This window comes from Geotrypetes seraphini, chromosome 6 (genome assembly GCF_902459505.1).
Source record: "Geotrypetes seraphini chromosome 6, aGeoSer1.1, whole genome shotgun sequence".
Lineage (NCBI taxonomy): Eukaryota > Metazoa > Chordata > Amphibia > Gymnophiona > Dermophiidae > Geotrypetes > Geotrypetes seraphini.
The window spans coordinates 59,649,721-59,673,549 of record NC_047089.1 but is presented as its reverse complement, the minus strand read 5'-3'; the positions used below and the strand labels follow the sequence as shown (position 1 = coordinate 59,673,549).

The window sequence follows — 23,829 nt, the reverse complement described above, 5'->3', positions numbered from 1 at the left end:
AAATGCTATTAACTGTGATATGGTAAAAGAAAAATAATGGCAAGCTGGTATGCAATTGCATTTTAATTGTGATTGTTGCAGCTTTTGTAATGCTGTTCTGTAAAGACATATAAGCAGTAATGTGTATTTATAATATAGACTTAAAATAGGCACCTACTAGGCCTTCAATCTAAATAATCTGTTTCAGCCTTTTAGAGGGTAAATGTTATAAGGGCGACTCTATAATCTAAGCATCTACATTTACACACCTAAACTGTTTGAAGGTTTTTTTGAGTTGAAATTTTATATTCAAACTGAATTTGAAGATTTCTGATGTTTATCGACTTTTTAAGAGTTTGGGTTTTTTTAACAACTGAACTATGTATGTTTAACATTTTATGTTTGTTACTAGGGAAATCATATAGGTAATATACAGTATATAAATTTTTAAATAAATAAAATAAATAGGGGAAGGCGCCTAAGCTAAACAAACACTATTTAAAACGGCAAAAAAGGCACCGTTTAAAGCACCTACCGCTGCCTAAATAATGCACGCTGGGATTGCACCTACATAGGCACATTAGGCTGCCGAGCGCCATTATGAGCGTGGTTAGAAACATAGAAAATGACGGCAGAAAAGGGCCATAGCCCATCAAGTCTGCTCACTCTAATGACCCACCCCCCTGACTTTACTCCCCTAGAGATCCCACGTGAATATCCCATTTTCTTTTAAAGTCTGACACGCTGTTGGCCTCAATCACCTGCAGTGGGAGTTCGTTCCAATGATCGACCACTCTTTCGGTGAAGTAGTACTTTCTGGAATCACCATGAAACTTCCCTCCTCTGATTTTCAGCGGATGCCCTCTGGTGTTCGAGGGTCCTATAAGACAGAAGACATCATCTTCTGCCTCGATACGGCCCATGATATACTTAAATGTCTCAATCATGTCTCCCCTCTCTCTTCGTTCCTCAAGTGAGTACAGCTGCAATTTATTTAGCCGTTCCTCATACGTGAAATCCTTGAGCCCCAAGACCATCCTGGTGGCCATTCGCTGGACTGACTCAATTCTCAGCACATCTTTCCGGTAGTGTGGTCTCCAGAATTGAACACAATACTCCAAATGAGGTCTCACCATGGATCTGTACAATGGCATTATGACTTCAGGTCTCCTGCTAACAAAACCTCTTCGGATACAACCCATCATTTGCCTTGCTTTTGAGGAAGCCTTCTCTACTTGATTGACAGCCTTCATGTCATCACTAATGATCACCCCTAAATCACGTTCTGCCGTGGTCCTAGTCAAGATCTTACCATCTAGTGTGTAAGTTCTGCACGGATTTCTCTTACCCAGGTGCATTACCTTACACTTTTTAGCATTGAAGCTTAGCTGCCAAGTCGATGACCACTGTTCCAGTAGTAGTAGGTCCTGCGTCATACTGTCAGGCAAAGTGCTTTTACCTACTCTGTTGGATAGTTTGGCGGCGTTGACGAACAGTGATACTTTTCCTCTAAGCCTTTGGGTCATAACACCAGAAGTGTAGCTAGGCGGTCTAAAGTGCCTATGTAGGCTCGATTCACAACAAAGATAGGCACTGGAAATGTAGGCCTGGAAAACCGTGGTCTACATTTCTGGCTCCTGCCTTTTGTGGAGTCGTGATTCTCTATAGGGCGCCATCATGTTTACATCTTAGTTATGCTACTGTTTTAACTTCTTGTTTTTTAATAGATGTATTCTTTTTATTGACTGTATTTCACACATATCGATTGTATGTATCTTTTCTGTTGTGAACCGCTTCGAACTAGAGGTCTGCACGGGAACAGGGATAGCGGAAATTCTGCGGGGGTCCCGCAGGAATCCCTCTCTAGCCAACGGGACTCCCACGGGGATGGAAGGCTTTGGAAGCAGGGTCCGTCCATATAATATAATGGACACGTCAACCTTAATAAAAGAGGGGGTTTATGTTAATTACCTGAACAGAAAACAAAAAAAGGGTTCCACCAAAGAGATTCCACAAGGAAAACAGCAGTGCAAACACAAAAGAAACTGTGGAATTGATGATCCTGTCGGAAGTAATTGCTGCTTTTTATGTGGATGGGCGGGCATGGAGGTAATTCCTTGTGGGGATGGAGAGGATCCTGACGGGCACGGGTGGGGACGGAGAGGATCCTGGCGGGGACAGGCGGGGATGGGTGGGATTTCTGTCCCCTCGCAACTCTCTACTTCGAACTTCTGGTCTAGCGGTATACAAAAAATAAATTAATATTATTATTATTTATTATCATATGATTGACATGTGATCAGCAGCCGCAAAAATCGGTGCCCTATAGAAAATCTGGGCCATAATGCATAACTTACATAGTGTGCAATGTGGGGGTAGACTTGAAATTAGAGCATGGTAGGGGCTCTCGGTTATGTAACTTACTAAAGACTGCTCATTCCTGCCATATTTAGATGCCCACTCTGACTGGAGTAACTGCAGGCACATAAATGATAGGCAAACCAGTAACAGGCTTACACTAGAATTGCGTAACAAAATCTGGGCGCCCAAACGCCATTAGAAAATAGTTTCCTACAATGCATCTTTGGGGCACCTAATTGGAGATGCCCAGTTGTAGAATTTGCCCCCTGTGTGATTCGCACAGAGCAAAACCTGCCAAAGCACAACCTGCTGTTTTAAAGTGACCCTGCATTACCTCAAGGCTAGGCTACTACAGTAGCTGGTCAGTTTGTCAGGAAGTCACATAAACTACAGCTGATTCAAACTCCTGCAATGTGTCTTTTCTCCAGAGTAAACGGGAGGGAGCGTATCATCCCTCACTCTCAAATACCTCCATCTGCAGATGGTTTGTGTTAGGACAGAAGTTGTGGCTGTTGGTTTTCAACTCATTGAATGACTTAGTCTGTCAGTGGCTCTTAAACCTGTCCTGGGGGATCGCTAGACAGTTGAGTTTTCAAGATATCCCTAATGAATATGAATAAATTCAATACAAAAAGAGCAATGCATTTAAACCATTAAATTGTTTATATAAATATATATATATTTTTTTAATGTAATCATCTTTATTACACCATATACCTTAAAAAATTCAATTAAATAACATATTTCATACACTCCATACACACCAAAACAGTACTCGTGAAGCCCTCCGAGTTTACCCGCAGTTCAATTGATCTTTGGATTGAAAAAATGGGAGCCTATTACACCATATTATTTGAAATTTCACTGGCTGCCGATTGAGGCCAGAGTTTTGTTTAAGTTTGCTTGTATCTGTTACAAATCAGTTTTTGGCTTGTCACCTGGATACCTTCTCAAATGATTTTCTATAAGGACGCTTAAGAGGTAAGTGCAATTATAGAATAAGGCAGTGATTCCCAACCCTGTCCTGGAGGAACACCAGGCCAACCGGGTTTTCAGGCTAGCCCTAATGAATATGCATGAGAGAGATTTGCATATGATGGAAGTGATAGGCATGCAAATTTGCTTCATGCATATTCATTAGGGCTAGCCTGAAAACCCAATTGGCCTGGTGTTCCTCCAGGACAGGGTTGGGAACCACTGGAATAAGGCACCACGTAAGCGTGAACATGCAGCCACAATCCACCTATGCTACTTCTACTATTATTATTTCTAGAGCACAGTACATAATTGCAGAGGAGACAGCCCTGTTCTAATAGCTCACAATCTGATCAATAGCTGGTATAGGCGTTTGTGGCTATGTGGCACCCCATTCACACATAGCTTTATTCTGTAAGTTACATGTGCATCCAGTAGAATTGCCCATTGCCCACCCATGCTCTGCTCACATGAATGCCCCTTTCACATAAACGTTAAGAGAGCACACAGGGTTTTTTTTTTTAATTGAATCGTGGCTAGGGCATATGTGGGTAAATGCCAATTAGTGGTGCCTCTTACCTGCACATGGGCTAGTATTTTGTATTAGAGTATTTGGGGCTTACCCATAGGTGTAAATTTATAGAATTGGCATGATGGTTTTTGCCACCATGAAGTTCAAAACTTTGATGGCCCTTGCCTTCTTTGGAAGGCCACCTCTGCTGCTATCAATTCCACCTCCTCTTCCCCCCCCCCTTTTAAAATCTGGTCAGTCTGCCTGACACTGAATGTATCTGTGCAATCAGATTATGAGCCGCTCTGCACACAGTTTTAGCACACATGTACAATAAGCAAATGCAATATTCCTAAAAAAGCAATTCAAAAGGCGGAAAAGCAGGGTGCCTGGAGATCCAGTGACCTGTGTAATAAGCTATATTATCTGTCTGCACAATACTTTACTCCAGATTTTCAAACATTAATCACACTCGCCATATAGTAAGATATTTAGCACAGAAAAAGCATAAGTAAAACCACTAAAGAACAGCATGGAAGTCATGCAAAAGGCTGAACATGAAATTGCTTTTGATGTTTAAAAAAAAAACACCCCCACACCCCCCCCCACACCCCATCCCCAAACACACCCACACCCCCCACGCCCCCACGATGTACTTTTTATTCCCTGTCAAAATGCAGAATTTTTTCTCCAGCTTATGGATGGCGTAAAGATGCATTGCAGAATTATTTAATTTATTTATTAAAAAATTTATATACCGCATACAACTATGCAGTTTCCATATCACATACATAAAATCTTGTTTCCCTCCGATTATCACATATAACAGACGTCAAGACATCATTAATCGTCACTGTTATAACAGAGATAGAGCACAAATTCAATCAATTCAGAAGTACAAACAAGCTTTAAATCATACATTGATGTCAGAAAAGTTGCAAAAGGCGATTATCAACTGAAATATATCTTAGCATAAGAAGTCATTGGCAAATAATTGAGTTTTCAGCATTTTCTGAAATGAAGTGAGACAGGTGTGTTTGCATTCAGTCTGGACCACTCCAGGTGACCCAAGTGGGAGAAAAAAGAACTATCTATGGGTCTACCTGGCCTGGGCCACCTCCAACCTCAGCACCTGGCACAGGGATGGCCTCGACCAGAGTCTGTTGCTATGCCACCTCCCTTCCCCACCCCCTTGTGAACTGATATTTATCTGGTCCCAGAGAAGCATTAGCAGCCATTTCAGCCTGCTGCCTTCTTCCAAAATAATGTTGCCTTGGACTAGATAGCACAGGAGGATGGAGCGTTGTCTTTTCTTTTCCCATTCGAGTCACTAGGGATATTTGACAGGGGACTTTATTTTATCTTGGTACCACCTTCTCCCTCCACACTCACACAGTGACAGGAAAGAGGCACCGTACACCCAGTGCAGAAAACTATGGCAGATTACCATGGTATGCTCTATTTTTTGCAAATACTGTACATGTTGTCTAGCAATGCAGTAATTGTTCATGCCATTGGTTTACTGTATCAGGCATAAAGGATGCTTTTTTAGCTCATGCATTAAATATTGCATGCTAATGCTTAGCTCGTTGCTCTAACACAGAGCTTATTATGTCAGCCCTTGAGTGTGCAGCAACCCACAGGAAAGTGTTCTTTCTGCCCTGGCTAATTGCCTAATGGTTTGTGGCAATCCTGTTTGGAAGCTGTCTGTAATCAACTAGCTAAAACCACTTTGTGTCATTTTTGCATTACGACAGAAAGTCACCTAACGGTAAACTGAAAGCCCCATAAAATGCGAAACCACAGGAGTTTCGTTCACAGAGAATGCCCAGCAGTGACTGGCATCAGTCTGAGTACCCTGTGCAGTGTAGCTGGTTAAAAACTGAGTCGATGTATAACAGATGGTCCGCAGGACTCTGCATCCCCCCAACCTTCTTTTTCACTCTTGCTCTTCTAGCATCACTGTCGGAAATGTGGGAAAGCTGTCTGTGGCAAATGCAGCTCCAAGCGCTCCACCATTCCACTAATGGGATTTGAGTTTGAAGTGCGGGTCTGCGATAGCTGTCATGAATCCATCACAGATGAAGAGTAAGTTTCTGGCTCAAGGGTGTGCAGCATTTTGACATGGGGCAAATAAATCCACAGTGTCTTAAAAGCAGCTGAAATGATAAGAGTATGGAATGACTCCTTTATTCTGAAAGGCTTGACAGCAGGAAATCAGCTAGTGCAGATCATATCACTTCCACACACAGTCTCACACAAACATACACTCACACTCTTTTTAATATGTGTCTACCTTCTATTCTCCTGGCATCAATTTGAAGTCTGAATCCACAACGCCAGTCCTTTCCTTTCCTGCATTTCAACTTCAGAATGAAGATGACACAGGCAGATGCAGTTCAAAAAACCCTGCTCTCCTGTTGGCAAGAGAACCATGCCTAAGTGAGCAAGGGTTTTGAGGGGGGGGGGGGGGAAGGTGGAGAGATCACATCAGAGGGCAATTGCCTCAATTTTCCCTGTCTAAGGTAGTGGCTCTTCAGGTTGGATGTGTAATTGGCATAAGTCAATATTGGCTTATAAAGTTGAGCAGGAGGGAGTGTGTGGCGCAGTGGTTAAAACTACAGCCTCGGCACCCACGCTGTTCCTTGTGACCCTGGGCAAGTCACTTAATCCCCCCATTGCCCCAGGTACATTAGATAGATCGTGAGCCTACCAGGACAGACAGGGAAAAATGTTTGGTACCTGAATAAATTAATGTAAACCATTCTGAGCTTCCTCGGGAGAACTAAACTAAACTAAACCTTAAGTTTGTATACCGCATCATCTCCATAAAGATAGAGCTCGGCACGGTTTATAGGTAATTCAATAAATGAGGGGAGGACATAATAAGAAATTAAAGGTTATGAAGAGGATAGCTAGCTTTACATTTTAAATAGATAGCTTTATGTTTTGGAGAAAAGCCAGGTTTTCAGATGCTTTCGGAATAATTGGAATGAGCCTAGGTTCCACAGCGGGGCAGGGAGGTTATTCCAAAGCTCAGTGAATTTGGAGAAAAGGGATTTCCCTAATTTACCTGCATACATGACACCTTTTAACGAGGGGAAAGATAGTTTGAGTATGTGGGCGGATCTGGTAGTGTCAGGTCTCGAAGAATTCCAGGATAGTGGGATTAGGGGAGGAAGAATGCCATGTAGGATCTTGAAAATTAGGCAGGTACATTTATAGTGAATCCTAGAAATCACCGGAAGCCAGTGAAGTTTTGACAGAAGCGGGGAAACATGATCGAATTTGCTTTTTGCGAAGATCAACCTAGCCGCTGAAGTCTTTGAAGATTTTCTTGGTTAGACTTAGATAGATGGAATTACAATAGATCAGTACAGAACAGTATAGAAAATTGAATAAATAAATAAATTATAGTGCCTTGTAAAAGTCCCTTATATTCTTGGTCCATTGTTAAAATTCGGTTTTAAAAATGTAATTCAAATTGCATTAAAGTAGAAGTTTCACTAATCTACAGTGATGGGAAAAAGAATGTGGGGTAGATTCTGTAAAGGATTTGGACATCCATCAGCTTAGGTGTCCAAATAAAGTGGATAATAAGCCCAATTAATGACTTAACAAGCATTAATTGGAACTTAGACATCCAAACGCTGGACACAATTCTACAAATAGATGTTGTCACACAGCTATCCCCTGCTCGGACTGGCAGGCGGCTTAGCTGTGCCGAATCCTGACCTGTTGGTGTGGCTTCCCCAGGAAAGAGGAAGGCTTTTCAGGTTAAATAGACCTAGGCACCTGCCTAGTCTGTCAGGCCACACTGAGATACTTTGCCAAAAGGAGACACAATTCAGGTATATTTAAATTCTCATTCTTAGGCTTTATTGAACAGGGGGTCTGAATACTTTCAGCCACCCTCATGGAATGCAAAAATTAAGCATAAAACAAAAATAGCATATAGTTGTCAGAAATGGCTTGAGCACCAAGTATTATGCAATAACACAATCTATATACTCCACAAGGGTCCTCAATCAATACTATAACTCAAATGGCAACACAACTTCACCACCATTAGCATACCCTTATGCCTTCAAGACTTTTAGTCAAGTTTCAAGGATCCTTAGCGGCACCACTTGGAGCTCAATAACATTTCATTGCTCCAAGCTTTATGTGTCTACTCATCATCGGGTCCTGTTGTTATGTTAATTATCACGTTCTATTATTTACTCTTGCTTTCTTCTATTATTTACTCTTGCTTTATATCAGAGTTTATATAATATTCAGATTGATATTTAAAAGCTGTTACTTAGCTTTTTCATGTGGCCTCTGGCAAGGGGAATGTCAAACCGACATGTTTCGCTATAAGTAGCTTTATCAAGGAAAACCCCCCCAGTATTAAGCCGCCAGCACGTACGACCACTCAGTCCTTAGTGCCGGTTGGAGCGAGGGGGCCTTTGCGAGCGGGGGGGGGGAGCGATGCCGGTTATCGGGGGGGGGGGGAGGGGGAACGTATCAAAGCGAGTTTCCATTATTTCCTATGGGGAAACTTGCTTTGATAAACGAGCATTTTGGATTACGAGCATGCTCCTGGAACGGATTATGCTCGTAATCCAAGGTATCACTGTATATTCAAGTTTTTATTAAAATTTGATTAATCGCTAATTATAGGAAAAGATCCATTAACAAGCACAGCTCATGAAGTTTCAAGTTTATTAAAAGCTTATTATATTGCCAAATCGGGCTTCAAGGCGGTGTACATCTAATAATAAAAAAAAAATAACAAAAGGATATAATAATTCATAGTATAACAAAAGGCATAAAACTAAGTATAAATTTATACAAAATTAATATGAAAAAGATATCTTTATATTGCTTACTTAAAAAGCTGCTTTTTTTTCTGAGTAAAGAGTGCTACAATGTGCAAAGTCTTGAAAAAGCTGCATTAAGCAATCAAGGCTCATGAAAAAATATATATATACTGTATATTACATAGATAACTGCATTTCCCAAAGGTTAAGAACAGAAAAAAGAAATGCAGACCTCACCATGGCTTCTAGTTCAGAGCAAATGGACATCTCCAGCTGCACAATGGTGACCTCATTGTAAGATCATCAAGGTGCACCTAGAAGGTAGAATGCCACTAATAAAATAGAAATATATGCTGGGGGAGCTGACCATACTTGGAATTCAAACTCATGACCTTTGGAAGATGAGAACAGGGCTTTTACCCATTGAGCCACATCAGCTTCCATTCAGGTACCTATTCAACACCCAGTATAATTCCATTAATCTTGAAGTAATATGCTCAAACTGATTTCCCTAAAATAATCCTGGCTGCTGCATTTTATACATATTGCAATGCATTATGGGGGCATTCAAAAATGAAGCAGAAAAATCAGTGCTGAAAGTATTGGCACAGAGTAGCATTCTATAAACTGATTTCTGTGCTGAAAGTTGGGCACCGTTATTTATTCCAGCTGAAACCTGGTATAAATGCTGGCACCCAACTCCAGGCATTTGTGCACAGAAATGGGGCTATTCTATATAACACCTTGTACAACATTTTGGAACATTCCTGCCCCTGCACTGGCCACACCCCCTTTTGAATGACATCTTAGGTTATTTAAGCACACGGCGTTATAGTGTAGTGTACGGACAGATGCATATACAAATTCCAGTTATTTTCAATTAACTGCAATAATTGTTAACATCAATTAATTACTAGTAAATGGCTCACTTACTAATCTAATCCAATTCTTAAGTCTTATGTACCGAATCACTGGTATGTGGATCTGGTTCAGCTACAGTAGGACAAGTGCTTTAGACTGCTACTGCTCCCAGCTCTTCTTTCACAGGGTCAAATTACCCTGGAAAGTCTGGGCCGTTTTCGGCTTACAGTATGGCTCTTGAGCATGCAGCTCTAAAGAAAGGATATTTGGAAGGGGTTATAGCTACCCTCCTATGATCTAAGAAGCCAGAAACGGTCGCGGCATATGCTAAGGCTCGGAAGACTCTTCCGTGCTGGTGTGTGGAACAGATGGTGGAGTCTTTTAGGGCCCCGATTTTCACGGTCCTTTAATTTCTTCAGGATAGTCTCAAAAAGAGCCTGGCAGTTGGCTCTTTCAATGTACATGTGGCAAGCTTCTCATGTCTAAGTTTCTGAAGGAGAGTGTGTGTTGCATTCTCCTGGGTGACAACCATTTCCAACATGAAATCTTAGCAATAGAGCCTTGTACGAGTCCTTGCAGAGGCATCACTGATAGATCTGACCATCAAGACAGTTTTTCCTGGTAGCTAATGCCTCGACAAAAAGGGTTTTGGAACTTCAGGCTCTGTCATATAGAGAGCTGTTCCTCAGATTTACGGAAGCGAGTGTGTCTATGCACAGAGCTTCCTTTCTGTCAAAAGTGATGTTGGTGTTCCATGTCAATCAAGAAGTCCAGCTGCCTCTGTTCCAGGGTCCAGGTGTAAAGAAAAAGGACAATTTTGGAGTTACTGGATGTGAGGAGAGTATTTCTCCCATTATCTTGAGATGACAAACAATTTTGGTCTCTCAGTTCATGTTTTTGGGATCACCAGTCCTGGTGGACCAGGGAAGCCAGCATCTAAGGCTTCGATTTCCAGATGGATCTGTATAGCTATTTCATCTGTCTACAATGGCTGTGTTAAACAGCTACCAATTTCCTTAAAGGCTCATTCCACCAGAAGTGTGGCTTTTTCAGGTACATTAGATAAATTGTGAGCCCACTGGGACAGATATGGAAAATGCTTGAAGTACCCATATGTAAACTGCTGAGTGTAGTTGTATAACTACAGAAAGGCAGTTTACAAGTCCCAATCCTTTTCCCTTTTAGGGCAGAATCCCAGGCAGTTCCACCCAAGGAGATTTGTAGGGCAGCTACATGGTCCACTCTTCATACTTTCACAAAGTTTTACAGAGTAAACATGAAGGTACAAATGGATGCCACTTTTGGATCCTCAGTGCTAGCAGCAGACTCATCTTCCCCACCTTAGACTTGGGAGACTACTTTGGTACCTAAAATTGATAAATTTATGGGTCAGATTGCTCTTTTGACTTAACGGACATACGGTAATTATAAATATGAGCTATTGTTAAGATGTGTGTGTGTGGGGGGGGGGGGGGGGGTTAACCACAGATCCCATTTTATTTATTGAGGCCTAGTTACTAATAACCCAAGTTAACAGTAAAATAACACAGTAGCCCACTCTAATAACTTCTACTCCTTAGACATAAACGTATCTGGTATATCCTTTTCTTTTTCAAATAAATACAAATAGATATTTTGATTTTAACAAAATAATGAATTAGCAGTAATACATGGGAACTGTAAACTATTATACTAGAATATTACCATCAAGACTTTTTGATAAAATATTGCCATGAAAGAAGCAAATGTTAGATTCCTAAGTCCTTTTTTATGTTTGTTTTGATGTCCATGTAGTTTTATTTTACTCTTTATTTTCTTTTTAGCCGGGCACCCACAGCTACATTCCATAACAGCAAACACAATATTGTCCATGTATATTTTGATGCCACCAGGGTATGGCTACTGACTTCTGGAACTGACAAGATTATTAAGGTAGGAAATGTGAGGATTTCACTAACTATACTTTGGGAGGGCAGATTTTCAAGGCATTTTAAAACAGCAGAAATGGGCTTTTTGAAATTGTTTATTCTCTCTAAATTAAAACTGAATGTGCAATTTTACCTATATTCAGTGGATAAATTCCCAAGGGAGATGGGGAGGTTAAACAATAAATATTGTATAGTTTGGGGGAAAGTATCTGCTTAAAATCTGATTCAAGCTAGAGAATGACACCATTTTTCCCATCTCTGCAAGAGCTCATTTTCCTGTCCTGGCGAGTTCCTTTTCCTGTCCCTACCCCATTCCTATAAGCTCTTTCCTCATCTGCACAAGCCTCAAACACTTTAAAATCATAAGCGTTCGAGGCTTGTGCACTTAAGGCAGAGCTTACAGGAATGGGAAAGGGACAGTGATAAAACTCGCAGGGATAGGACAGGGACATTGAGTTCCTGCAGGGATGGGGACAAATTTGTCCCATGTTATTCTCTAGTTCAAGCATCTGGGGACACTTGTACTTACGAATGAGGGTCCTGCTTCTCCCTTTTGTGTTCCAATGCACCTCTCTCCCTCCTTTATCCCAACGCACCCTTCTTGCTCCCTCCCTCCATTCTGTGTCCCATGTTTGTGCCTCCCTCCCGCTGGCGTTTTACCTTCTTCTGGCCAGCTCCCTCATCCTCCACCTTCACCAGCCACATTTGTTTCTCTTCACAAAGCCGTGGGCAGAGGCTCCTTTACATGGCCTGCAACTGACCTGGAAACCTTCCCTCTGACATTGGAGGAAGCTCTCTCTGATGTCAAAAGAGAAGGCTTCTGGGTCAGTCGTGGGCCGCGTGTAGGACTGCAGCTGGCTGTATGTAGGAGCTGCGGCTGTAGGTCTGCGGCTTGGTGAAGAGAAACAAGTGTGGCTGGAAGGTGGATGTTGAGGGAGCTGGCCAAAAGAAGGTAAACACCCACGGGAGGGAGGCACAAATTTGAGACACAGAATGGAGGGAGGGAAGGAGGGAGAGAGGGGGCACTTTAGGGCATGAGAGAGAGGAAGCATGTTGGGACACAGAAGGAAGGGAGAGAGCACAAACTTCAGACAAAGAATGGAAGGAGGGGGCATATACTTGGGACACAATGGAGGGAGTGAGGGGAACATGAACTTGGGACATAGGATGGGAAAATGGAGGGAGGGAGGGAAAGATGCTGAGGTGGGGGAGGAAATGAAAAGGGAGAATTGATGGACATGCGTATCTGAGTGAGAGGGGAAGAGAAATGGTACACCATGAAGAAATGAAAAAAGAAGAGAATTGTTGGACATAGGGAAGGAGAGAGAATTATTCAACATGGTGGTGGGAGAGGAGCGGGGAAGAGAGAGAGAGGAGAGGGAGAAATGTTGGATGTGGTGGTGGAGAGGGAAAAGTGGGATGGATGGAAAGGGATGCAAGAGGGAAGGTGGGAAGTATAGTAGAATCAGACTATGGGAAGGAAAAAGAAAATTTTCCACTACTGTATGCTCAGAGGGAAAACTTCTGGATCAGCCGCAGGCAGCGGGCAGCATGTAGCGAACACTGCCTGTGGCTTTGTGAAGAGAAAGAAGATCCAAGTTACATACAAATTCAACTTAAGAACGGTTTTAAAAAATGGAATGCGTTCTTAACCCGGGGACTGCCTGTATACTTGGTACAGATATGACAGCAAGCACACATACTGGACACTGGAGGTAATGGAATTAGTAGGCATGCAAATCTCTCTCATTCGGGATATCCTGAAAACCTGGCTGGCTGTCCTAGCCATGTACTTAAATTATAGGCTTGGACCCTTACACCTGCTCTAGAGCAAAAAAATGTTATTTCTACTATTTAGGCTAGCATTTTTAAAAGACGAGCAGGCATCCAGGCCTGGATTCTCAAACCAATACTGATTTTCTAGGTGCCAGTAGGCACCCATACCTCTGTTAAAAGCGCTGTCCAAATGGCATTTTTTACCGAGATTTGAGGTACATACCGTCGCCTAGTAAATCGGTGCCGGCATCTCACCTACAAAAGCGCTTTGGGTTGCTGAATGCCAAAGTAGGTGCGGCCAATGCTGGAAGTGAAGTTAGGCGGCCTAAATCGCCTACATCATGCAAAGATGGTCACAAAATGTAGGTCTGGAAAACCCTGGCCTACATTTCCGATGTCTATCTTTCACGTTGGCATGATCCCAAAACTGGCACGCAATCGACAGCTGCCGATATCGGCGCTGGTTTGAGAATCCGGGCCTTATTGTTTTTATAAAATTGACCTCCAATAGGCACTTATTAGGCGCCTCCTTATAAAATTGCCTCCTAAATGTCTAATTAAACCAGACGAGAACAGCTACATCCTATATACTGTTGAGATGCCACATGGGTTTTTGTTTAACCCTTTACTTGGCATTGTTGCTCAGAAGCCACATGTGTCTTATATGGCTCTTATGGGAGATCTGCATCTCCAAATATCTGTTTACCTGGCACTGTTGCCCTCATTCAACATCAAGTTACAAAAAGCAGCTGTTTCGCCATCTGCCAATTAAAGGATTAAAACGGAGAAATTTGAAAGCATTTCTCTGAAATTTGTTTCTGTGACTTCTCTGTAGTTAGTGTTTCATAAATACCTTTTTTGCATTAGTATATGCCATAAAGATTGCCTCTTAGAGGCTCTGTGTTGTAAAAGCTATCCTTTGGTTTTAAAAATAATTTTGGTGGGTTCCCATTTAACTTTTTATTTTGTAATATGTGTGTTATGGTCATGGGCTGCACTCCTGGTCTTTAAAAAAAAGTGTGAGATGTTCCAAAATAGATGATATCTTAGCCTCCAAGGCTTTGTGGAAGGGGGAGGTTTCCCTTCATATACATCTCTGTTCCAATCTTGGATTCAGTGTTGAAAATACAAATTTGCCACATCGCTCCATTGATGGTCTGATGCAATCTATTTCATACATGTAATTATCACTAAAACTAATTTTTATTTTTTTTACAGTTATGGGACATGGCGCCAATAGTTTCTTGATGTCAACTTAATTGTATTGGCCAGCAGTATTTCCGAAGTACTTGTGATCCTTAAAATGCACAGCAAGAGTTGGAGTAACCCTGAGCCCATGACGGAAGAGGAGAGCTTTCCCAAGCTGCAACAGTTTTAAATCTCGTAAAGGATCGAGTGGAGCGTTTGTACAACAGTTCTATTTGAATCGGTTTGCAAAAGACACTTATAAGGCTATGTTCTGGCTGCAGTGATTTGGTTGAAAGTTTGTGTGCAGTGCAATTTAAGCCTGCTCTTTTCTCTACATATGGGACTTGTCTTTCGATCACATATTTGCTCTCCTCATATCTCTTTTGTACAGTGAAAAAAAATTGAGGTTTCCCATAGGAGTATATACAGAAGAGTTAGTTATTCTTCATTTTCTGTCTTAATAGTCCCACCCCTCAAGGTATTTGTGGGATGAAGCATTAGCCTGTCACATGCTCAATAATATGGTGATGCCCTGAGAATCAGTTAAATTCTAAAACCAGGTTCCTTCACCTGTGGTCATACAGTAACAAATGTCATGTGTAATCATTCAGGTCCTCTTCCTTCTTTCTTTATTCCTGGCTTACAGAATCTGTAAGTTGCCTGGCAACTGGTTCTGATAAGGTGAAATTGCTTTGAGTATGAGCAAGGTCTGGACAGTTTGAATTGGATACGGTTTCTTAGATGAACTCAGATAAGAATAGGGGTTAAAAGAGATTAAAATTTTTGCACATTGAGTAGCTGAAGAAGCCCTGTCCTAAACCATTCCTAAGTCTGTTTTGTGGCATAATGTGGATGTGTACATTTTTTATATGTCTCTGTCCCTTCTCTTAACCATTTATTTGCAAGATGGAGTGAGGGCATTTGCATAGTTGGTTTGCAGTCCTGAGTGTACTGTCAGTGGCTTTGATGCATTTTGACCCAGCATGTCATCTCGGGACACCTGATTCTTTATGTTCAGGTACCCAGCTCAAGAATATCTGGCCTCATACAGGGATTATAAGGCCATAAGCATTTATTTCCAGCTACCTAGGTCACCCAGCCATCACAATCACTACCATTGGTCAGGTGCCAAAAGTTGTGATTTCTGTTGAGAACCAGTATGTGTTCCCTGAATCTGGCCACAGGGCTTCAGAGTTGTATATTGACTGGGTCTACTTGTTTTTGTGAGTTTGGAAACTAGGCTTTGGATCTGAACCCAGATCTCCTGTGTGGCAATACAAGCCCCTACTACTAAGCATCAAGCCAGCCTAACCTCTTAGTACTTTGTGTAGAATTTCTACCTGTGAAAAATGTTGACATTGCCATAGGAGCATTCCACTTGCAAGACAAATGCACTAACGTGGCTTTAGTATTAGCAAGGAAATGGTACCGGTAAATTGTTTGCTTTGAAGTACACTGAATGATTTGGATAGTATCTTCTGAAAAGATTGTGATGATCTTACCTTGACCCAACGAATTCTGTCAAGCTTAACAAAGCTAGTGAACATAATTTCTGTTCAGTATTCACTAGCAGAATAGCAATCAAGCTAGAATGTGAAATGGGAATTTATTTCATAGTCATGAGCTGCAGATTTATTCTTCCTCATTGTGCTTGAATAAAGGGGGTGACTGTAACTAACTCATAAATTATTTGACTTAAGGTGCATCTGTTTTGTAGTGTGACACATATATGCACATATTCAAAAAGCTGGGTGAGAGAGTTCGCACAGTGGGTATCTTCAATTACCGGTATATAAATACATATATCTTTTTTCTAAACAAAATGTTGTGTTATATGTGATCTTATATCCCACCAAATCCTCCAAAGTGGAGTTTTACTTATTATATTTGAAGTTTAGCAACTTGGTACAATGTGTACACAAAGAAAGAAAAAACAATTTTGCATTTCCTTTTTCAAACCATCCTGCAGGAAATTGTGTATAGTTTTAATATTCATTTTCTTTACTGGACAAATGAGGGTGAAGTTTATCACTTGTATTATATGTTAAACACATGACAGCTTTGCTAGGTCATGATCACCTGTTGATATCCAGACCGGAAGGGGTAGTGTTGCTGCTGATGTGAATTTAAAAGGTGTGTGTCGGTACTGCCCCCTTTATTACAAAAAAGTCCAGACAGGCAAAAGAAAACACTATTAAATGATAGGATTAAAACAATATTACTGAAGAAAATCTGATTTTGCAAGGAATGGTGGGCCTGCTTGTTTTGCCCATCATCACATGATCTGTGGGGCAGTTCTTTTGAAAATAAAACATGTAGGCATAGGTTAACTTAAAGCACAAGGTTATTGGGTTGTTACTGGCACCATAGCTAAATGGTAGCTTTACAATTTGGGGAATCTATAGCATTTCTTTTCCATGTAAGCAAAAGTATTTTGAGGCCAATGAGGTGAATGGTTCTCTATAGGCAGCTTTGGCACTACAACCTGGATCCAAAATAATATGGAGAGGTTACTCCCAGAGGAAATTACTCTTCCAAAATCTCTTTCTTAGGACACCTGGAGGAAATGGGATGTGGTATGAGAAGGAGAAAAGGCTAAGAAAAAAATAAGCGATTACTCGACTGCACTAACCACGATAAGATCTGTGGTATGTGATCAATGAAGCTGATCACTAAAGCCCGTTCATAAAATTGGTTAATCCAGGATTCAACACAGATCCTAATTCACAGAAATTGATTCCAACAGCAAAGCAACATTCCTTCATACTACAAGTTTATGATAGGCCTAAAAACCCATCTTTTTCAGAAGGCCTTTAACAATTATGGAGACTGCTGAGGCGATCTAGATGTTTTCTTTTATTTTACAGTTTGATACTCTTGCCTCTTAGATTTGTTGGCATGCCTTTCCTACTGTTATAATTAGCCTGTTTGTTAATCTCAGTAGACAGTATAGTAAATGTTTTAATAAACATAGACACACACTTTTGGGAAGACTGTAACATTCAGTGACTTTTCTTAATTTAATTTGATTTTAATACTTGATATACCACTCAAACCGAAGTGTTAGAGTAGTTTACAATGTTAAAAAAATCCTCATACAATAGCGATTGTCATTACAATGAACCCTTACATCAATACAACCTACCCCAAATATATAATAATTAATACTATCCCAAATAATTGTTCAATTGCAACCCTCATTGTCAAAGCCACTCATTAATGTCAATAAAACTATTTTACTATAGCATCTCGGTGAAAAGCCGCGTTTTCAATGACTTCCAAGAGCTCAGATAGCTTTGTATGGATTGCAGTTCAATTGGCAGTCTATTCCACAAACTAGATCCTGCATAACAAAATGTTCCAATCAATCTCACTTTGTCCAGTGATGGTAATTGAAGCAAGTGCTTTTGAGATGAACGTAAGAGATGAATTGGTACTACATATATACTTAGTTTATCTGACAAACACTTTGAAACATTCTACTTTAAAGCTTTAAACACTAAGGGGCTCATAATCAAAAGAGAAAAACATGCAAAACCCGGCCTAAGTCGTCACTTGGACGAACATTTCTCAAAAATGTCCAAGCGCCAAAAATAAAAACGGGTTTTGGACGTATTTCTAAATGACCTAGGCCTTCAAAGTGCCACTCGACGTCCAAAGCAAGGCGTGTCGAGGGTGGGAGTTGGGCGGGATGTGGGCTGGCTTAGACTTAGTCGTACAGCATGTATAACCAAAAGTTTAACAGAGCCTAGACGGAACTTGGACGTTGTGACATAGACCATGTAAAACATGGTCTAAGTCACAAAAACCCACCTAAACTCACCAGATAAGCACTGAAAACACATATCCCAGTGATCACAAACCCCCCCACAATAAAAATTTTATTCACAACTTTAAAATTCAGCCTCCAGACCATCATCACCTGGTCGCCTGGCATAGGAAAGCCTAGTCGTCCAGCCCAGAGGCAGCTTAAATCATCTTGGGGGTGGGTTAGGAACCCATAGAGAGGAGGACCCATGCCCATAAGCCCCTATAATCACTGCATTGATACTTAAACATGTGCACTCCCCTATACACCTCCAAAACCCTTTTGTACTGGCATATAAGTGGGTCTAGGGGATTCTGGAGGTGGTTTGGGGGGCTCACCGTCATCTATAAGGGAGCTGTAGTGAGGAGAAGCCATGGCACCCTTTTTGTGAAGTTCATAGCAATGCCCTGTAAGGTACCCCGCTATTTAAGTGTCATGTCTGGGTGTGCAGTCCATCACTTTGCAGACCCCTCCCACGTCCAACAGGCGTTTTGGACTTGGACGTAAAGTTGGACGGAAATGTGGTATAAAGATAGACGATGTAGTGGCTTGGACTTTCAGATCGGCAGGACGTATAATTAGACGATTTTCGAAAGTCAAAAAAAGTTGGACGTATCTTTTGAAAATGTGTCTTAGGCTCTTTTTAACTTTGGATGACTTGCGAGATGGACGTAAACGGACTTAGACGTCCCTTTTGATTATGCCCATCCACACATAAAACTTTAAAGGTAATTCATTCTGCAATGGGTAATCAAAGCAGGTCAGCCAATAAAGGTGTATCATGGTCTGATTTCTTCTTTCCAGCTATCGGTTCCGCAGCAGTATTTTGAACTAACTACAATCTACGAATAGCTATGTAGGTACAAGCAAATAGGCTTATTCTTATATGACATTGTCATACAACCATGTCACAGAATAGCAGTCTACAGTAGCTTGATATTTACATGAGTCCTCTTTAGTGAATTTCTTGTTACTTTATTGGATGTCCAAGACTAGAGCCACTGTCCCAACTAACACTCTAGAAGGCCAATTGACCTAGAATTTGAGCTGCTCGACCACTCAATTACTGTGCTCTTGTGAGCAGTGGTACATGAGGCATAATGTTGACGTCTTGAGGAAGCCTGCAGTACTTTTCGTTGTGCTTGGTCCCCATAGATGGGGAATCTTAGTTTCTTGAATTGCCAATCCAATACCATTTTGCAGCCAAATGTTTTCACTGTACAAACAAAAAAAACAAACGTATATGTACACTGTTTCAAAGAGAAAAAATATATACAAAGCTAACTTGGCCAATTTCAATAAAATTTGGAATGCATCACCATAAATAAATTTGCAATAAGCCTACACTCACTCACACTGACCACCACACCTAGATGATGTCACCATCACCTAGCGATGATCCGCATGATACGTGCAGACTCAATTTTGCTTTAAACATAAACAGTTGATCGTGTTTTCCGTGATTTGGTACTTCATTTCTATGATTCAGAAACGCATCATTCGAGTTTGTTTGTTTGGATTGCAGTACGTATGAGACTACATTACACACAATGCATTGCTCACATAGGGCAGGAAATGACTGCAACGCTAACATTTTAGGAAGTGAATAGCATTAAACACATTTTAGAGCTATACCATAAAAACTAGTATAATGCTGCCATGGGCAGAATAGTTATGCAGAAAACAAGCTTTGTATAGTGTTTTTGGAAGAAAGGGGGGGTTGGGGTTTTTTTTTTTGGGGGGGGGGTCTTTAAACAATATATATCTATTCTTGTTAAAATGAATATGTTCCAGTGATGCATAGATTTGTGTAGGAACAGTTTCTACATCCTCTTCATCTTAATAGCTAAATGCAGTCTAGAAACTGTCAATTCTTTCCTTATTAGATGAGATCTAGGAATGAATGGAAGTCCCTTGGAAATGACCCATCCTTAAATTATAAAAGTATGACTACACTGAGCTAATCTGTGATACTAGGCCAGGGGTGTCCAACCTGTGGCCCAAGGGCCACGTGAAGCATTTTGTGAGGCCCCGGTCAAGGGCGATGCAGTGTTTTCCTCTGCTGCCCCTGGGTGTTTATCGTCTTGCCGGCTCCCTCCTCTGTCTTGCTGCAGTATTTGCGCGTTTGTGCGGCCCCAGAAACATTTTTTTCCAGCCAATGCGGCCCAGGGAAGCCAAAAGGTTGGACACCCCTGTACTATGCAAACATACTGAACGTTGACTTTATAGAGGACTGTAGTTGGGACCCAGGTTTACATTTCCTTTAGTTTTCATAGGCCTAAAAAAAAATGTTTTTCAGATATGTTAGTCCTGGTGTTTAAGAATAAAAAGATCCTTCTTGTCAAACAGTCTGCCTTCAAACATGTGATGCCAAAAAGGCTTTATTTCACAAATGATTACTAAATTCAAGTCATGTCACACAGGTATCTTGTGTAAACATAGGCCTTGATTCTTTGTTCTTACTCTCATGGTGAAATGGTTACTAATCACAGGAAACAGGTCAGAGTTCAGTGTTTCCTGTGTGCGTGTGTGCACAACAGCTTGCTGGCTTTCTTTATTGTGAATATAGATTACACTGCACACATTGAGTTGAGGCTGTACACATGCGCACATGGGCTAGCAAAAATTAGAACATTGCAAGAGTTCACCATCCAGTGAATCTAGAAAAATTCCATGTTAGTCATCAGTTTGAGGAACCTTTATAAAAGGGGGGGGGGGAACCCACAAAATTGTGGCAAAATCTACAATGTACGATATGACTCATTTCCAATTTTTTGGATCAACCTGGATTTCCCATAAAACCTCTGAGAGAAATTTGGCTGATTCTCCCCCACTCCCCACCCTAGCGCATTTTCCATTACATTTAAATTATACTAAAATTATCCTGTTCACAAGGTGGCTACACTGCCGTAATTTTTAGTATAATATCAGTAAGTGAAACAAAAGTATATTATGAGGAGTACAAGCTGCAATAATACTGGGTGTGCAGCTGATCATTCTCAATCATGCCATACAGAAAAAAGTTAAATCATTGTAGAACCCTAAGAGGGGGAATTCTATAAGAGGTGCCTAAAGTTAGACACCTATCTTAATTAGTAAATTAGCTTCAATAATGACCTTTAAAAAGCTCATAACTGAACAAAATTAATTGGGAGATAGGCGCCTGTTCCCCATTATTCCTATTGTTTTCTCCTTTTAATGTTCTCTTTTCTAGAATTATTGTAGTTCAACCATTTCCCCTCTAGTTCAGTTGTATGTCATGTCGATGTATTCTGTTTGTACATGTCTTTGTTTTTAATTTTTTGTACTTCCCCATTTTTTTTTTTTTTTTTTTTGTATATCGCCTAGAATCCAGGATAAGCGATCAATCAAATTTTAAATAAAACTTGAAAAACTTAGTCTCCATTCTAAAAAGATAGGTGCCTAACACCGTGTTTAGGGGGGGTACAGAAAGACTTAGGCACCACTAGGCACAATTCTCTAAAGGGCTTTGGCACCTATAATGTAGGCCTTTAAAATCCTGGCCTACATTACAGGCGCCTAAGTTTTAAGTTAGGCGCTGCTAAGCGTGATTTTGTAAAGCTCACCCAAGTGTGACTGACATGTAATAGGCTCCTAACTGTAGGTGCTTAACCTTTTTAGGTGCCAATTAGAGTCTGGCCCTGAGTGTCTTAGACCATGAAAACTAAAAAAAAAATATCATTCACAAAAAAATACCTAGTTATCATTGAAATCCAATGAATGCATAGTGTAAATAAAAAGTCCATGGAAAGAAGAGAATCTTGATGCTCCCTGTGGACTTTCTTGTAAACTCGGCATCATAGTTCTTTAATTTTCATCAGTGACATAATCATGGTATCATTCACGTTATACTTAAAAACCCACAGCTTCAAAATACAGTGATCAGACCAGTATCCGTTCAGATAATCAAGAAAGAGGCTGGAACTTATTCTCTCAAGTCCCTCTTCAGGCCAATGGATGAAAACTTGTTCCATGGTGGAGACAGATTTCCAGAAAACTGCACAAATTCATTTTTCTTTACTCTCGACATTGTTCTTAGTTGATATAACCAGAAAGTGTATACTTGGAGTAAGCAGTATTATCGCCCTATCTGGGATATGTCCTCTTAACAACTTGGGTCCTAGGTATCTTTGAACATCACCTTCTCCACAGTGTTTTTGTTTTCGTCAGACTTTTGATTCTGTGGCAGCATCGAGGGTCAATATTTTGCTTGCTCCTTTTTTTTTTTTTTTTTTTACATAAATGTAATTGATTTGGGATCCATGTTACTAAAGTATAGTGTATGGTAATGGGCATTAGTATGCGCCAAGTGCCACATGGCCCGTAAGTATAAATAGGGTGCACAGCATTTTGCATTAGTAAAAGGGCCATTTGGTAACTGTGATGTAGTAGGAGCATTAGATTACCGAACGTGAACTGATCAGTGCTTAGGTACTACTCCTACTACTTATCATTTCTATAGAGCTGAAAGGTCTACATTGCGCTGTACATTTTGATATTTAATAGATGGTCCCTTCTCGGAAGAGCTGACAGACATGACATATACTGTAGGGTTGGGGATGCAGAAACTAAGGTGAGAGGCGTTAGGAGTTGAAAGCAGTCTTCGAAAAGGTGGGCTTTTAACTTGGACTTGAACACTGTCAGAGAGAGAGCCCGCAATAGGGATTTGGGCAGTTTGTTCCAGGTATACGGCGCAGCAAGACGGAAGGGATAGAGTCTAGAGTTATCAGAAGAGAAGGGCACAGATAAGAGGGACTTACCAGCTGAGCAGAGCTCATGGAGAGAAACATAGGGGGAGATATGTGAAGAGAGATAGTGAGGGGCAGCCAAGCGAATGAATTTGCAGATCAGTAAGAGGAGTTTGAATTGTATTCGGAAACGGATGGGAAGCCAATAAAGTGACTTTAGGAGAGGGGTAACGTGACTATAGTGGCTCTCACAGAATAAGAGTTGTGTAGCTGAATTCTGGATGGATTCAAGGGGAGAGAGATAGCCGAGCAGAAGACTTGAGAGTAGCGAGTTACAGTAATCTAAGCACGAGTCGTTGATGGCATGGGTAAAGATTTTGGTAGGGTTGTCGGAGAGGAAGGGTCAGATTTTGGTAATATTATAGAGCAGTGTTTTTCAACCGCTGTTCCGCGGCACACTAGTGTGCCGCGAGATTTTGCCTGGTGTGCCGCAGGGCCGCCGGGCCCGGAGCTGACAGGGGGCCCGAGGCAGGGGCGCCAGTAGCTCGCCAAGGCAAAGTGAGTCGATCACCCAGGACTCACTTTGTCTTGGCGATCTAATCGATAAGTCTTCTTCTCCCCGACGTCAATTCTGCAGTCGGAGAGGAAGTTCGGGCCAGCCAATCGCTGCCTGGCTGGGCGGAACTTCCTCTCCAATTGCAGAATTGACGTCAGGGAGAGCATGCGTCGGCGTCGGCTTTGGGGCCTGTTATCCATTGGTGGGTCCTGTTCCCCGATGGCAGCGGCAGTGGCAGTGGCTTGGGGAACGGCAGGGAGAAAGAAAGAAAGGGGGCAGGCAGGGAAACAGAAGGAAAGAAGAGAAACAGAAAAAAAGAAAGAAAGGTCAGGGAGAGAGGAAGAAAAAGTTGGGGGAGGGAATGAGGTGTGG

The 23,829-nt window shown here is 41.3% G+C and overlaps 1 protein-coding gene across 1 annotated transcript in view; it reads left to right on the top strand.

Moving 5' to 3' along the window:
• WDFY2 (WD repeat and FYVE domain containing 2) overlaps window positions 1–16,207 on the top strand; it is a 185,353-nt gene extending 169,146 nt beyond the window's left edge. The window contains exons 10-12 of the mRNA XM_033950251.1: window positions 5,784–5,914; window positions 11,316–11,424; window positions 14,415–16,207. Coding sequence (XP_033806142.1) covers window positions 5,784–5,914; window positions 11,316–11,424; window positions 14,415–14,444 — 270 coding nt within the window. The 3' untranslated portion in view covers window positions 14,445–16,207. The remainder of the gene's footprint in view (window positions 1–5,783; window positions 5,915–11,315; window positions 11,425–14,414) is intronic.
• Window positions 16,208–23,829: the final 7,622 nt, after the last annotated feature.